This window comes from Melanaphis sacchari, unplaced genomic scaffold, assembly GCF_002803265.2.
Source record: "Melanaphis sacchari strain LSU unplaced genomic scaffold, SCAv2.0 Contig11_pilon_pilon, whole genome shotgun sequence".
In the NCBI taxonomy this organism is placed as follows: domain Eukaryota; kingdom Metazoa; phylum Arthropoda; class Insecta; order Hemiptera; family Aphididae; genus Melanaphis; species Melanaphis sacchari.
In genome coordinates this window covers 680,054-698,264 of record NW_020270469.1, presented here as the reverse complement: position 1 = coordinate 698,264, position 18,211 = coordinate 680,054, and the positions used below count along the sequence as shown (strand labels likewise).

The following is an 18,211-nucleotide window of genomic DNA, read 5'->3' as shown; positions in this document are numbered from 1 at the left end:
CATAGCTCTATATGTTATGAATCCATTGTCTTTAAAACATAAAGCTTAATGACTTGAAGAAATCTAGTTATTTTTATTTTTATACGTCATGATACATTAATATTTAAAAAATAATATTATCTCATTGAAACAGTAATAGTTTATTACTATACAAACAAAAATGTTGTTTTTTATTTGATAAAAATAATTATTCTGTACAGAACACTCCTTAATTAGTATGTTTAAAAAAAATAAAATCAAAAACCAAGATTGGAATAAAATAATTACTATGGTCTATTATTTGTGGTATAACGCATTTCATTTCAGACAGCATCACTATGTAGGTATCATGTTGGTCAACAAACAATGACTTACTAAATAGTCATAGTAAAAGATAAAACTTATTCGTAAACAATGTTATGTTCCGTAAGTTAAACGCCGATATATTTTAAATCAAAATTATTAAAATTAATCATTAATACGTATGGCTTGTGCAAACTGATTGGTAAAAAAAAAATTAAAAAAATTAAATTCTAAATAATTATTTTTTTACTTATTTTTTCTTTTTATTAATATTTAAACAAACTATTTTTTCAAGGTTTTAACAGATATATAATTTGGTGATTTGGTGATTTGGTATTATTTTTTATTAATTTTTTTAAGATTTAAAACTTATTTACTGACGAAATTACGAAATTATAATAATTTAAATATAAACATTTCTACAACCTTTATTACATTACAGATTATTTTCGTATCTTATAATCTCGTTTATCATTATCAATCGACTTTAAAATATTCTAATACCAACGAATTATATTCGCTTTACTATATTTTAAAAGCTAATCATAATATCCATAGTTTGAGTGATGTTAAGTTTTATTATCATCTTATGGGAATTTGATTAATCGATAAATATTTCTAAATCAAAATTATATATATTTGAAATTTTGAACTGAGGAATTTCGTCGTCAAACAATATTAGAGTACATTATTATATTATATTTTAATGAATAGATTTAAAACGGTTCGATCGATGATACGTGTCTAGTTCATGATTTTGCAACTTACAACTATCGATTTATATTAAAAATGTAAAATTCCAATAATGTCATCAAGTAGCGTCGTGGTCGACGAAGCTTTGCGTGGATAAGTACTAGGTACTTGTGGCAACTAAAAATAATTATGAAACTGTTATAGTGTCAAATAACATAAGGTACATTATTATTGTATAATTTATCTGTTTTTATTGTGTTTGTTTTGTTTATTGAGAACATAAACATGTACCACTGTACAAATGGTCGATAAAAGATGTTTAGCCGATTCCATTTATTTTTTAAAGTAAAAGTGACGGTATTTTTGTTCATTTATTCCTTTAAATTTAGAACTCATTGAAACTTGACGCCATTTTAATCGTATCATCTAGGAGATAAAATACAGGCCATCTATTTGCAACTATTGGACAAATTTTAGTTTATTATATGTTTTATTTCAATAATTATAGAGTTGGGTTGATTAATACATATAATATTAGATGTGGATTATTCTTAGCATCAGTAAATTTAAATTTTGTTTGTAGACCAATTCTACTAATTTTTAAATATTTACTGTAATTACAATTTCAGAATTTTTAACCTAAAATTTTTTTTCAGAAAATGTATGCTAGTTTTATAATGATAATATTAGTTACAAAAAAAATTATTAGATAACTCTGCAAAATCAAAAATTTATTTTCCAGGATGACTCACGTTAGAATGACGCACTGATTATAATTTATAATATAAACATAACATGCATGATTGACATAATATTTATCGACGTACATGATACTATCCAATCGGTTCACGAGTTCAATCATTTTAGTAGACTTATAATAATTTGATTTATTTTGCAGCCTAGGTTTGAGCCTTTCACTTTTTTTCTAGTCCATTGATATATCATTATTTAGCAATCCACGTGTCTTCTCTTTTAATTTTGTACAAATGTTGAGTAATATGCAGTTTCCTGTTCAATAATATTAATCATAGGTGTACACAGCCTTTTTTTGGGGTATGCAGAAGGTTGCCACTAGCACTACACTCCTTGGGATTTATTTTAAGCACGTAAAATTCTACAAAAAAATATACACATATATTGAAATGCTTTATTAACTATTTAATTAAACATGTAATATTTATTTAAAATTAAAATTGAATTACAAAATAAAAATCAATAAAACTTAAAATGGTTTGAGTAGTATTTATAATCATATAACTTGTACAAATAAACAAAAACACACTCATACAAATAAAAAAAAACAATAAAATATATTTAGTAAAGATAGTGGATGATCATAACACCATTCTGTGTTGGGTGGAGTTTTTGAAATCATCGATGATGTCTTCAGGATTTAAATATACAGCCATTTCTTGTCTTACTGTTAAAAATATTTATTATGTATGTTATACTTGTAGAAGATAAAATAGGTAATATAAAATCTGGTCCTATTTAAGGAAAAATTAAATAATAAATGGTCAGTTAACTGTAACGTCGACATCGTCACTATTAGCGTTTATACATTTATAATTTATGAGTTTCAAAAATAAATTATCATGACTTTATGACTGAATTTAACAATTTAATTTTAGTATGATTCAAAATCATATAATTTTATACTTATAAATTAGTTTTAAGACCAAATACTACTATGATTTTTATTTATCTTTGGTATGTCTGTAAACAAGGCTCTGTGTTCAAATTTTCAGAGCATGTAGATAGCTGCATACCACCTGCGCACGCCATGATGTCTTCTCTCGTATATTGTAATTTTCTTATTTTGCACACACACAGATATATATATATATATATATATTTATTCACTAGAAAATTTAATATAAATTCATTGTCTACCTATTATATACTTATGTTTGATGTATTCTACGCATTCATTAAATATGACTCGTCAGTGCTATTTTTATTATTCTGAAATATTCTTTTATAATAAATAAAATTAAAATTTTCAAATTGCATAATTATTATATTGTACTAAATTGATGACGAAAAAACAAAATACAAACTACTGTTTAAAATACACTAAATGGTTTAAAAAATAATTATTGTTTATGTCACAACATTTTTTGCATGTCTTAAATTCTTAATGTTCAATTATTTGATTAAGATTTTATGAGTATCATATCTACATAATATTATTAAATAAAAATTGTATTATAATCATTGTACATATTTCAACTTTATTAGTTATACATCAACTAAATATAATATCTATATGGCTTTACATTTAATCAATATTATAAATTTATAAACTTCAATTATTACGTTTACAGAAAAACTAAACCCACCAACCAAAAATAATAGAATACGTTTGGTCTGTTTTGGATATTCCGAACTATCCAAAACGGGTTTATCATTATATTATACGTTTTCTTCAAGTACCAAAACATTGGTGCACGTTTAACACCGAAGGCGAACTAAACGTAATACATATTACGGGTAATATTTTTATAAAAGCTAACAACTATAATTTTACATAATTAAACGTCAGCGGAAACCGTTGATCAATGACCATACTAGCCAATAATTGTTGTCTATTAAATATTTAACATTTTCGTACCATGTACGTAATTCAATATTATGCATGACTGAACGTGGCTAAATGACAGCTCTAGTGTAAACGTTATTTTATTTTTTTAGTATTAAATTATTATACGAGTTTTATAGTGAGTGTAATGTGTAATGAAATACCTATTTTATTTACCAACTATGGTGTGGCAGTACTTATAAGAAAATTTTAGAGTATTTATGAATAACGTATTTATTAACTATCTAGATGTTTATAATTTTTATTCTTTCACAAAAGTGTAGAATAGGTATAAACGGTTATACCGCAGTATATAATTTTCAGTACCTTCGGAGAAAATGCAATAATAATAAACGAAATATAAAAAAAAAAAAAATTACCGTAAAACTGTTTGGAGATGGAATTTTTTTATATTTCAATTATTGCGTAAGATCAAGGTATATCGTGTGGGCGGATGTTCAATTTTTGAAACCAATATCTATGTTATTATAGGTACTTATATGGCTTTATGCCAATATGTAAATTAGAATGGAATATTTTAACACATTTTTTTCTAGTTGAATGAAAATACTGGGTAATATTTTTAACAGTAATCACACATTATCTCAAAAAGTAGTTGAAACGTTTTTGAAAATATTTTTTTTTGTATTTAAAGTTTTAAATTTTTTACTATTTTTATATTAAAGAATACATTTATAACTTCCCGTTTGAAAATTGAATAATTTCTAACGAGTATCATAGTTTATTAGCTGTGGATATAGCTTAAAGTTATGATGAGTGCATTGGTTAAATACCTAGCACTAACCAAATTTTAGTTCTGCACTACTGCACCCACCAATATTTAAAATAGTTAAAATTTATCATTATAAAATAATTATTTGAAATTCGATTTTAATACATTAAAATTCTCCACGAGATAACCTGCTTTAAAATATGAAATTAAAAAATGTTGTCAAAAAAATTTTTTTTTATGTCGCTTTGTAACGGTTTTAAATGATGTAAAAGATAAAATTCTATAAAACTGTTAAAATAAGATCCATCCTAGCTAGTGAAATATATAAAGATGTTTTTTGATTTCATGGGCGCAGTTACTTTGTTGATCCTGATTACAGGACCATATATTTGAGTAAGATTAATTATTTTAGTAGTATAATAGTTCTAGTAAATATCCGGTGGTCTAAATTTTTATTTAAATTTTTTTTATAGAATATGCATATTTTGAGTTAATTATTAATCAATCAACTGCGTCATATAGAATTTTTAAGATATGGGTATAAAGAATGCCTGACCAAAATCCAGTGGTAATCATCCACAAACTTGCTCAACTTCTGCTACATCACGCTTAACCCTTTCACTATATCACCACCACTGAAAAGATCCTATACATTTTTAACATACAGTCGGCAACCGGAATAAACGTTTTATAATTTTAATATTTAAAACGTTTAGGTGTTTACAGACATCAGGATGGTGAGTGTATTACAACGGTAGTTATGCCCTCGGTGGAAACTGTAAAAAACAATGATAACTCCTCCGATGGTTTTCGACTAGGATCACCAGTATACCCATGCCGTGAAGCGATTAATGATGACTGAAATGAACAATATTTTATTTTTACATGATAATTATAATATTTTCTTCTGACATAAAAACATGCGTACGAGTGTGTATGATACGTATTATATTTAGTCCACCGTTAATTGTATTATCTCGTCACTATAACTATAACATTCACTTCTGCTTTTCTGGCCTGTTAATAGTCATACACTCAAATTGGCTTATAATGATCTTCAAGGGACCTAGAGAATTTCATCGTTATAACTGAACTTCGTTATATCCGGATTATAAAAAGTAACTTAATTTTTTTTGAAAAATTGATTTATTTAACATACTTTTTACTGTATTATTTTATTTAAGATAACATATTTTAACATCAAAAGTATGTTCTTATAGTTTTTAATAAAAATACACATATGTATAGTTCATATGTGTTTACAATTTGTTTGAAAAATAAACTTTTAAAGTGCTATTTGTTTATAATTTGCATCAGATTTTTAACAAAATTAGAAATATTTTTTAATGCCATTGATACTTCTGGCGTATTTATATCGCTGTTTACCGAAACAAAAGACGCACCTGATCAATATAAAAATAAAATTCTGAAATAGATGGTACTTTAAATAAGTATACCGTATACGATATACGTGTCGTACAAGATACATTATCTGTTACAGATAAGATTAAGAATTATTATTTCGAACGGAATCAAATTTAATACTTGTGCATGTATTATTAATTAATATAGGTGAATATAAAAACCTATTTTCATTCCAAAATAACATCGCTATATCCGGATTATCGTTGTACCCAATATATCGTTATACACGACTTAAAGTAGGTACTACACATAAAATATAAAACTTTTTCGAAAAATCAATCCTTCCAATTGTAGTTGGCAACATAGGTTCTAGCTATATAAAAAAAAAAAAATTACTCGTAAACCAATTCCTTCGCAGTGGCAGACATATAGAGTGTAAATAGTTTGAGCGCTTGAAACTGGTGAAGGTCTGGAACGATTTCTCTTCATATACGCCACTGTACAGCACTCAAATGTTTTTTCTATTGTCAAGCATATATGTAAAATGTAACTGATTAGTGTAAGATTACTGTACACACATTTGAAATAGGCTTTTATCACGTTATCACGAACTTATTTTGATTCATCAAACTAAACAACAAATTTCGATCACTGAATAGATTAAATTAATTAATTAAAGATTAATTAAATTAATCTTATCTGTGCTTCAATCGCAGTATACCAATTCCAGTCATCTATTTATTATTTACTATCAAAGTGCGTAATGTAATAATGTTGATCGGCGACGCGTAAGATTGTTTAATAGGTATCAAAGAAACGTGAGTTGTATAAATTCCTCGCATACAGCGTGAGACTGAATAAAAGCTGTAAATAGGCGCCTACTAAGAGGTGTAGCTAAAGAAATTTATAAATGTGTTTTATATTTGTTTAACATAATATTATGCTTTGTAATTCGCACGATGATGCATATTTCAATACTACAATGACAAATCATACCTATTCTACTGAGTGTTTAAACTCTTACTTTAATCTTTATTCTATTTTATTTATGTATAAGTAATATTATCTTATACAAAATGGAAATTATATTTTCAAAATTAATATATTATTATTATATAGCTTATGGTTGTTATCGTTAATAAACATAATATAGCTTATAATATATAATAATATTTTATTTAAGTACATGTCATACGTCATGATTATTCTCATAATACTGCTAGAAAGTCACAAAATCAAATCTAAACGAAAAAAAAATAAATTTCATAAATTTTATATTAAAACAAAATACATTACCGTCAAATGCATTGCTCGAGACTGGCAGCTAACTTTTAATACTTAAATAGTTAGTACCATAAATATATTAATATTAAAATTTATTTTATACAATATTATGTCATAATTCTTTATGGTCGACATATGGCGTTGAAGACTGAAAAAAATGCAATGTAAAATTATAAAATAAATAAATATTATTCAACAGTAAAAAATGTTACAGCAATTCAATCAATATAAGAGATTATATTAGTGAATGACTGTATTTATTATAGATGGGTGTATTTTGTATAGACGTATATGTCATTATATATTATTTATATTTCATCTTGGACGAAAATATTTTTTTAATACTCATTAACACGTTTATTTGTATTATTATATGAGATAATAATGACTGAGTAGTTTTCAACAATATAGACACTACACAATACTGACAATAGTATTGAGATTTGACATTACTGTTATGTAAACATTGATAGAAGAAATAAATATAAGAAATAAAACCTGGAAGCGACGACGTTATTAGCGGTCACACAGTGAGGAGAAAGATAAAAATAAAAAAATAGTCGAGAAAAATTAACCTGACGTGTATATTTTTTGTGCTAAATAATTGGTCGTATGGTGGGAAGTTTTATTGATGATTTTTCTATGTATAATAGTTGAATAGTAAATGTTTTAAAAATTGTCAAATTACATTAATTATGTTATTCGTATTAGTTATAATAATTTTTAAACATATTTGAATATTTATGTCGTACAAACTTACACATATAACTTGGAATATTAAAAATTGAATTATTGAGTTTTAATATCATTATTAATGTTGATGTCGCACATGTATAATTTTTCTCACTTATGTTCGTACAAATCACGTTTGACATGTATTGACAATCTAAAGTAATAAAATAATAAAAAATATTTTAGAAAAAATCAAACACGCCACCTAACCGCATCGCATATTTCCTACACCCACCATAATAACGTCAAGCGTACATATCTAACTACGAACATACAATTGGTTAAAGGCGTAATAACAAGTCACATCGATTTTTTAATTTTTCACTTTTTTTTTTTACTATTATGGTTATTACAATTATTTTATTATTTTACTTTTTAATATGTACATGCTCGCAATTCGAAGATTTATCATCGTCGACCGTCGTGGCGACTCGACAACAACAACTTTCTCGACCTACCGGCGATGTGCGCGCGTAATGGAATCATAAAAGCGGAACAGTCGCGCGTAGTCGTATAATAATGATAATAATATGTATACATGCCGCCACTTGATAAAATACACACATCACTGTCACTGCCACCATCACTTTTATCGTATGTATGTCATACGAAAGCCGATTTTCGGGCCACGTCGAAAATGGAAAATGCCCTTTGTCTGTCGTGTTGAGATATCTTACGATCATGAGACCGACATCGTTTTCGTATTGTTGTTATTTTTTTTTATTTATCATACCATAATCTTACAATTATAAAACACGGTGAGTTTTATTTTTTTAAATTAGTTTTGACTTTAAAATTTTTAGACGTTATCTGTAAAACAAGATACAATTTCCGTGACTCAACACGCGTTGATTAGTTGAATCTTAGATACTCAAAAAATCGGATAAAATAACGGTTTTAGGATATGAAATCCAAATATGATTTCATATATAAACTTTTGGCTAAATATCATTAATTTCAGTTTATATTTAAAATTAACTTTGAATCCCTCAGTCAAAAAATAATTTCAAATTATGAAATTACAAGGAAGTAGCCAGAAACTATGAGTAAGACGATTAAGGTATTGTAAAGAAAATAATTAAATCTGAGAGCGGTACCATAGAAATTTAAAAAAATACATTGTAATATGATGGCAATAATAATAATAAAAAAATCGTTTATTTTTTCGTAAATTTCAAGTAAACTTTTTTATTTATATACTACTGTTATAGAAGATTTATTAAATTTTAATTGAATAAATTGTGGTTTTATGTTTTTATAACTTGATACTTAATACAATTAATTCAGTATAAGACCAACTTATAATAATCCAACTATAAAATCTTAAAATTTTTTGTTTTTTATTCACAAACTGATACATTTATCACTCCGCTCTAAATTAAAAATATTATGTCCTGATAAAACACGTAGTTCAACTCTGTAAAAAAAAAAAAACTTCACCTTATAAAAAGAAATAATTTATTCAAATCGTAAAAGTTAACAACAATTTCCACTTACGCATCGTATTACATAGATCACATAAGAACATAATATTATGTAGGTAACAAATTGATATAAGATATTTTGACTTAAGTGGACAATATTGAACCAAAACATTTTTGGACTAAATTCACATGACACAAACATGACTATTAAATAAAATAATAAACGGATTTAATTGTACTTAATGTTTGTCAATCAACAAAAAAAAGCATAATATTAAATTATGTTTATCAAGTTTCTCATTCGTGATGAATTCTGGAAAAAGTGACTTAGTACTTTATATTAGACCGCCGTTAGTGATGTACCATGAATAAATTGAGTTCGTAAACACTTTTAAATTCAGAACTTACCTAAGTTTAATATGGTTATAGATTTTATAACATATAGCATGGTCGTCGAAAAAATATAGAATTTTCGGTAAAACTGCATTAATGTTGAATCGAATGTCTTGATAACTAAAATCGTCTTGGATAAATCAAATCAGTAAACTTATATTGAATCAGAATTTTTCCGTTTTAACTGACAACATAAAAAATATCTCATTTAATGATGTTTTTCTCACTCTTTCTCTTTCCTATCATCTGTACCTCTAAATCACAACACTATAAAATGCAATATAATTAAAAATGTTAAAAAAATAGTTTTAGAAAGTTATGTTTATAAACGGTGTTAGTGAGGGTTAATGTTAATTAGTTTTTTTTATAACATACTACATACATGGAAACATTTAAAATTTGAATAATTTTTGTTTTTGATTTTATTGTTACAAATTTGCTTCTATAGTTGAGAATTTGATTTACTTATATTTAAATTATATCATTTTATTATTATTTGGTTAAGATTTGAATAAAATACGAAACAACGATTAGATGAAATACAAAATTAAATGTTTGAACCCCAGTGGGTTGTTAGTAATTAATATTTTAAAGTCATAAATTATAATAATGTTTCTATAATGCATTATTTGGTTATGGGTATCATAGGTATTCAAACTCTGAATCTTTATAATGTCAATCAAAGTACCTCTTCTCACCCACCGGTACTATATTGTAACATATTGTGTTGTTAAGATGACTGATTGAGGCGTATAGTAATTCTCTAGGACTCTTTTAATAGCATGTTAGGTTTATAATTAAGGTAATTTAAATCATTTAACCATTAACTGTTATTTCAAAGAATGATCATATTATATTATGTTATACATGTTCTGTTATTATTTTACTGTTTTTGAGAATAGTATAACGATAATTTGAATTCTTAAATTAAGGAAATCAATTGATTATTCTTATAAATTATAAATGTTACAGTAAATAATTATTATTAACAGCTAAATGCAAATTATGAATAGTATGTTTCTAAATTATAAAAATTAACATCGAATTGTGTTGATTTTTTATCCAACTCAGTTCGAGAAAAATTTGCATAGAACCTCCATAATACTGTCTAGAGTAGTGAGAATTTAACATTTTGTGTTTATATCTATAGGTATTTAAAAATTTCACAAGATAAAATCGAAACTCTTATTTTATTATATTATAGTTATTACTTATTACGTTTTAAACTGTTTTGACTGATTGCCATAAGGCTTAATATGCTAACAATAATAATAATAATAATAATAATAAGAAGAAGAAGAAGAAGAACGTTTTGAGCCGCAAGCGAAATAATCATAAGATATTATTAAATATTTGAATTGAAACTTATTTTTAAGTCTAAATAAAGCAACTTAGTGTTTTAAAACAGTAAGACCATTAACGTTTTGAAAATAAAATAAAACAATAAATTAGTTATTATTCCGAATCAATTATAGTGATGTAAACCCAAAGGCGAAAGCTTGAAATATATAATTAAATTTTACACTTTTATAATTTATATGAGCTGGACATGTGTTTAAAAAAAAAAAAAAAATATGTGTATTGAATTTTTGATATTTTATCATAAAATTACAATTATTTAAATGAGCGGAGGAAAAACTTTTATAATTTAATCAAAAAATATATTTATAATCATTGAATTACGATGATCGATCAAACTTTTATTTAGTTTTAAAAATATGTATGTTTTATTTTGATATATTAAATCTTCATTTTAAAGAAAATTACATTTATTTATCAGATTAATAATGTACTATTGAAACATCTAAATAAACACTATAAATCATAAGTAGCTATTATTGTTTAAAATTATAAATAATATAAACTTATATTAATATTCTTTGATCGTAACATATTTTTTGATTGAGATTGGACGTTCAGCACTTTTGAACGATTTCTACAGTTCTAAATAAAATGTGTTTTTACATGATATATCTATTTGATTTCGTTTCAGCGCTTATGTCAATTACCAAATTATTATATTATCTAACTATTTTAAACATATGTTGTAGATAGCACCATTGCAGTGGCATATTTATCACGGAATCAGATGAAGTAATCACATTGATAAAATATATTAGATCGATGTTTCTGCGATTTTATATAATACGCATTATTTTTCTAAGCGATAAGTAATAATGTTTATTAACTTTCGAAAACAATTATTTTTATATTTTTACCTTGAATTCTGAAACGTGCTGTGAAAAATCATGCGTACACCGACACGTGGAACTTGTACTCACAATACGATATTCGAATACCATACGAGATTCCTCAGTTACCTTTGTCGCAATGCTATAAAATGTGTTTTGTATTAAATGCATTTAAAAATTACTTTTTTATCGCGACTATTGTTTTAAAAATTACCATCATATTTCTATAGTCAATGAATTCTGGTGCCGTGTATAAATTATCAGAATATTACTGTGAGAACAATAAATAAATTGATAAAAAAAAAATAAATAGTTTTCTTTATGATTTCTAAAAACTTTCCACTGGTGAAAAACCAAACCAACCTTATCTAAGGATAGACGGCCGTCGTCGATTGATTTCTGAATCTACTACACGTGATACAAGATGTAGGTAACTAAATATCTTGATTAAATGTGGCAGACATCCGCCTAAATATATATTTTCTGCGGCTTATTTATTTTTATTAGAAATAAAGCTTTTAATGTTTAAGTCACTAGCATTCTATGCATTTATAATTCAAATTATTTTAATTTAACCAAATATTTATTAACTTTTATATGTTTTATGATTAAATCACACTGCCTAAATTTGACTATATTTTCAATGGCAATATCATAATATTATATTTTGGTATCAATGAAGGTATATGGGATTTTCAATATTTTGATTAAAGGGACTGATGACGAGCTGCATGCTTCAATATCTAAATGCTTTTATTTTTATTCATATTTATACTTATATACGTAAACTATGTATATTCAAATTAAGAATAATATATATTATGCTACACGTTTTAATTTCCGTATTTTTCGTCAGCGTGTGTTCAAATCAACTACGTATACATCTTATTATTTAAAAATTATAATGATTTATCGGTTGGAATGAATCAGCGATCAGCTTAGTAGATACTGTCAGAACTGAAATTAATTGAAAATGACGTTTGGATTATTTTTTCACTAATTTGTGTATTTAACGTTCCCACTTTAAACTATAGCAGTGAAGTATAAATAGTAAAATACAATATTATCTAGTTATCTACGAGTCATCAGATGATGACTACATAGTAATTCATTACTAATTAGGTACTCGACGCTAGCCAAAAACGAGTCAGCAAAAACTAATATTATTTGTAAGGCTATAACATAATATAGAAAAATAAATACGATCTATTAGTACACTCGGAATGTTGAGCTATTTTAATTCCAAATGATCAATTATGGAATTAAGTATGCATGTAAATGTATAATATGTTAGTTAATCTACATTTTACTATAAAAATATGTAACATGCGTTTGAAAAGACAAACAATAAGTCATTAAAAAAAAAAAAATTAAAAATAAACAGATAGAAACTTGAAAATTTACTGTGAATATAGAACATTTTATGATATATATATAAAAGTATATGCTACATGTGTATACTGATGTTCAGGAGTTCATATAGGATTTGTAAAATGTCGGTAAAATATTGTTTTATTCTCAATTTAAAATAATGGTTTGATACAATATGAACAAGTAATTATAATTTCTTTGAATAATTTTTTAACTAACATTTCCATCCTAATCTACGTATGAATCCTAATCCAGTTGTCCTGAAGTTTAATAGTTTTTTGTATTATGTATAAGTTATGTATAATAATACTTAAGTATTATGGAAACAAAAATTAAAATATTTAACTTTCTTCTAATTTATTAGGACTTTAGGGTAATAAAACAAGGTCAATTGTTAGTAATACTATGATGAAGAATATTACCGTATAAATGCTTCAATTAATAGTTTATTTGATTACTTATAGTTAACAAAATAAATGAAAAATTGTGTATTGGGTATTAAATGGTCAAACAAATTTCGTATTCATCATTTGATTGAGTACAACGTAGATGGAACTACTAAGTAGACAATATTGTTATATTATGATAATTTTACTAATAAATGAATTAAGCATTGCCTATATATTTACTGTGTTAGCAAGTTTTGCTTTTCAACACGCCCTAATGGCGTAAATCAAAATAAAACACACTGATCACTGACACATTTTGATACGTGAATACGTGATGTATACATTTTATTTATTATATATTTATAATCAAATAAAGCAATACGAGTATATTAGTGAATTTATAAGTAATATTTTACTCGTAAAACATGTTTGATAATATTATGTACATAATAGGTAAATGATATAAATCATGAGTGATAAACAAAACATTTCGTATTGTGTACAGAATAATAATATTAATTTTATAAATAAATTAATTTTTTATAAAATAAGTAATGATAAGAGTTTAAAAGGTAGGTCCGTATAGGTACATAGTGTAAGTATATCAGTTAAAAATACTCTTTATTAATTGTTTCAGATACGTGGTAAATTATTATTTTTTTTGGTTTTGATCATTTTTTAGTGTCTGTATTTGGTAATTTTAGTACCTACTGATAGCTTGAGAATCAATTTACATAAGCAGTTTATCGATTTAACATTGAAATATTGTCAAACAACGGATACATTTTACGGTTATAAGAATTTGTACAATGTAATTGAAAATTTTTGTATCGAGTATTGTGTATTGTGAAGGAAGTAATGGCTACATACCCCTATACTTACAACCCTAATGGTTATCACTTTTTTTTAAAAATCTAAAATAAAGTATACATTCATTCAACATTTACATTGATAAATGTTTGGATTATTGTAATGTTATACGTATGTACTAATGAAAGGTTTATTATAATTATTTTTAAATATTGGAAATTGAACGTTATATCGTTACATACAAACAATATTGCAGTAGGTAATATTTGTTTCCATAAAATATGACTAGATTAATTATTTTGTAAGAAATTCGCTAAAATATAATATATAACTCTTCAATATTTTGCTTATTATCAGCACATCAGAAGTTAACTTTGTTAAATCAACAAACTTGCAAACCATTAGTCTAAATCTCAATCATCAAAATAAAAAACGAATCATGAAAACACGATATTATGAACATTTATAAACTCATAGCACACAAGGTTATAATAATAATAATAATATATCACTCTGTACCAACCTAATTCGTGTCGCTGATTAGTTTTATTCGAGAATACATCAGCAAATACATTAATTATATTTAGTATTTATACGTTACATAACGTATTATATTATAATTATTTCATTCGGCGTGTTTTCGACGTATTTTTGGGGAAAAGCAAAAATGATTTTGACGTTTTCGAAGAAAATAATAATATGATGTCGGCAAAATTAAATCCATTACCGTGAACGATGAAGAAAAAAAACCGGCTACGAAACCGAAATAATAAACCGTATACTTAGGTAGTTATAGGTGTACCAACTGTAATGTGTATATTTATATATTACAATAACGTTAATAATAATAATGTTAATATTATGGTTTTTACGATACTATTAAATGGCGATGCACAGGGCAAGTATATTATACGTTTCCAGCGGGAGGGATGGTCCGGGGTGCGGTGTATTAATTTGGTTTGCGAAAACACCAAACGTCGTGCCACGTTGGATTTGCGGCAAGACAATAGAGTTAAAGAAAAGAAGAAAAAAATAGGCTGAAGATTACAATTACAATATTGCGAAACTTCGGGTTCGGTATATTATGTTCACAAGTTCTTGGTAACCGTTTCGTCGGCGTTCGTGAACGCGTCGTCGGCGGCGTCGGCGGGACACGTGCTCCGGCGGTCGCGCGACATCGGCGCGGCGTGTGTACACGAAATCGTGTGGCGAACGTAGCAACAAGCTCTGCCGTGCACCGGACAGTCGTCTTTCGGCATCGTTGGTGTGCGTACAACGTCCCGTGGTCCACAAACGTTGCGTTCCGATCCGTTTCGTCGCCAGTGTCGGTGGATACGCGCGTCAGTGTCTATTCGCGACCCTTTGTCTTACCCCGCGCAGTTTATTTTTGCCATTCGTGTACGACTTGTCGTTTCCGGTTCCGGCTGCGGCCGATCGCGCCCATGTGATATGCCCGGTTTGTGTCGTCATCATCATCATCATCACTGTCATTGTCGGTATCATCATCGAACGCGGAAGAATGATGGGCATTGGCGGCGACGATGACTCCAGCAGGTCGGTTGAACCGGAAATACGCGCGCGTTATTCAATGATAATATTCTTTTTCTTATTTATTTTTTATAATTATTATAACAAATATGATAATATTTTCAACCTATTAGGGGGTACCTATACTACTAAAACATACGTCTCGCAGCAGAATGATACCGGACAGAACCGCGGTAACTGTGATGTACATTGATCAATACTACATAGTTTTTTTATTATTATAATATGTATATATTAAATCAATATACCTATCATATGATCGGATTTTTTTCTTTACAGCAAACTTTTTTTGATTTAAATAATAAGAAATTTTGGGCGTTGTCCGTTTGAGCGCGGGTGTTATTTTTACTTTTCAATTTCTTTAGGTAACTTGAGTGTAAGATAAAAATTATTTTTGAAGGAAAAAAAATAAAAATATTAAGCGAATCAATTTGTAATCATGTGTATGTAAACGATAGACATATTGAAAATTATAAGCTATACACTATAATGTACATGTTTTAAACTCTTTTAGCCTGTTGAATTTATTTGCCTTAATTAAACAACTACCTTGAATAACGTACTCAGACTCACGATTGCTCAAACGTCCAAATCTCAATCATTAAATATTTTTAATATTTTTTATTTCTTTATTAATGTGTATTACGTATGTTGCTGTCCGGTGTTGTACTGCACTAATCCTATACGCGTTTTCGTATCTTCACTACTTGGTACTCATGAATCGTTCTCACCGTTTGGAAATCGTCCGCTTTGTGTCATCCGTAGGCACTAAAATAATCGTTCATCTTATTCTTTCTCTACTTATTATACTATAGCTTACTGTGTATTATATCATCAAAATATGTGCAAAATGTACTAGTTTGTATCACGAACTGTCTTTTTGAAAAATGTACATACTTTGTTAAAAAGCGAAATCGTTAACTACCGAAATATTATAACTTGTATTATATTATAATACATATCACATATGAGTAAGTTATAATCATCTGATTAAGGATTTGCGAATTATACAATTACTATACAATTTGTGTAAAAAAATGTCAGTACTCAATAAATTACTAATCACATTTTTTACAGAAATCGTCTCTTTTATAAAATATATTTTCTACCTTGTACCAAAGTTAGGATAGGTAAGAATTAATATGGTAGTATTGAAAATTAAATTAATACTATTCACTGAACTTACAATCTATTAATACTACATACAATGCGTACAAAAGTTCCAAATAATATACCACGATGTTTTAATATAGTGTTACAAAATCGTGTACACTTAACCTGGAGATAATTTCAAATTTTAATCAAATATTTACATTACCGATGAAATTGAATTGATTACGGTGCCAAAACCGGCAAAACCCTTTTTTTAAAGTAACATAAAGGGTTAAACGAATTTATAGATATGAAATATAAATACTTATATAGCGGCATATATTTTTAAAATTCCAAATATTTTGTTTATATTATTTTCAAGATCCTAATTTATAGGTGTAATGTAAACAAATTTAACTGTATTGCAACAAAAATATTATTATGTTGATTTTATTCGAAGATGGTTTTTAAATTTGTTTAAAATTCAAATACAAGAATAAACCCATATCAAACATAGAATTTGAACCATTGAACAAAAAAATATAGTTTTTGTCATAAATGAAATACAAGCTTTATTTAGTGTATTTAGTTTTTTTTTTTTAGTTTCAGTTGTTAACCCTAATTTTTTTAAGGCTTCAAAGTAAAAAAAAAAAAACAAAAGATTTTTTTATTTATATTTGGGTGCCTAGGATTTTTCTAAAATATATTACAATTTTCAAATAACTTTCTTCTTCTTTTTTAAAAAAAAAAGAAAAATGCTTAAATAAAATAATATTTATATAATACAATTTAATGTACCTTTCATGATAACAAAACTGAGTTTTTCATTAAAAAACGTAGTAATCATAACATTAGCATAAAAGCTTCATGTAAAATTGTATATATATTTAACCAATACATAACATGTTTTATTGGTATAAATAATCATTGATAACTGATAAGTGATAATTGATATCATACTTGCTGTACGTTTAAATATCGTCGTCCAAATGATATCAAATAGTGTATATTTTAAAGATATGTACGTATATACCTATGTTTTGAAAAAATTGCAATATCACACTGTCTGTCCGACGACATTCATTAATAAAAACAAGGTCAATATATTATGTGGTGGTCATAAAATATGGATAAGATCGAATAGACGCATATAACGGGTTTCATACGTGATCTATGCTTCAGATGGATCATTGAGTAACGGTGCCCTAAGTTGCTTTCTATATATATAAATGTATGTTTGTATGTATGTATGTATGTATGTATGTATGTATGTACGTATGTATGTATGTATGTATGTATGTATGTATGTATGTATGTATGTA

General features: G+C 26.4%; 2 protein-coding genes across 5 annotated transcripts in view; both read left to right on the top strand.

The window, feature by feature from the left end:
• LOC112604183 (monocarboxylate transporter 2) overlaps nucleotides 1-18,211 on the top strand; it is a 310,370-nt gene that overhangs the window by 139,043 nt on the left and 153,116 nt on the right. The gene's annotated exons all lie outside the window — the stretch shown is intronic.
• Nucleotides 15,509-18,211, top strand: part of LOC112604184 (glycine-rich cell wall structural protein 1-like) — a 68,089-nt gene continuing 65,386 nt past the window's right edge. For all 3 annotated transcript variants that reach the window (XM_025353104.1, XM_025353103.1, XM_025353102.1), the window contains exon 1: nucleotides 15,509-15,803. In XM_025353104.1, coding sequence (XP_025208889.1) covers nucleotides 15,769-15,803 — 35 coding nt within the window. In that variant the 5' untranslated portion in view covers nucleotides 15,509-15,768. The remainder of the gene's footprint in view (nucleotides 15,804-18,211) is intronic.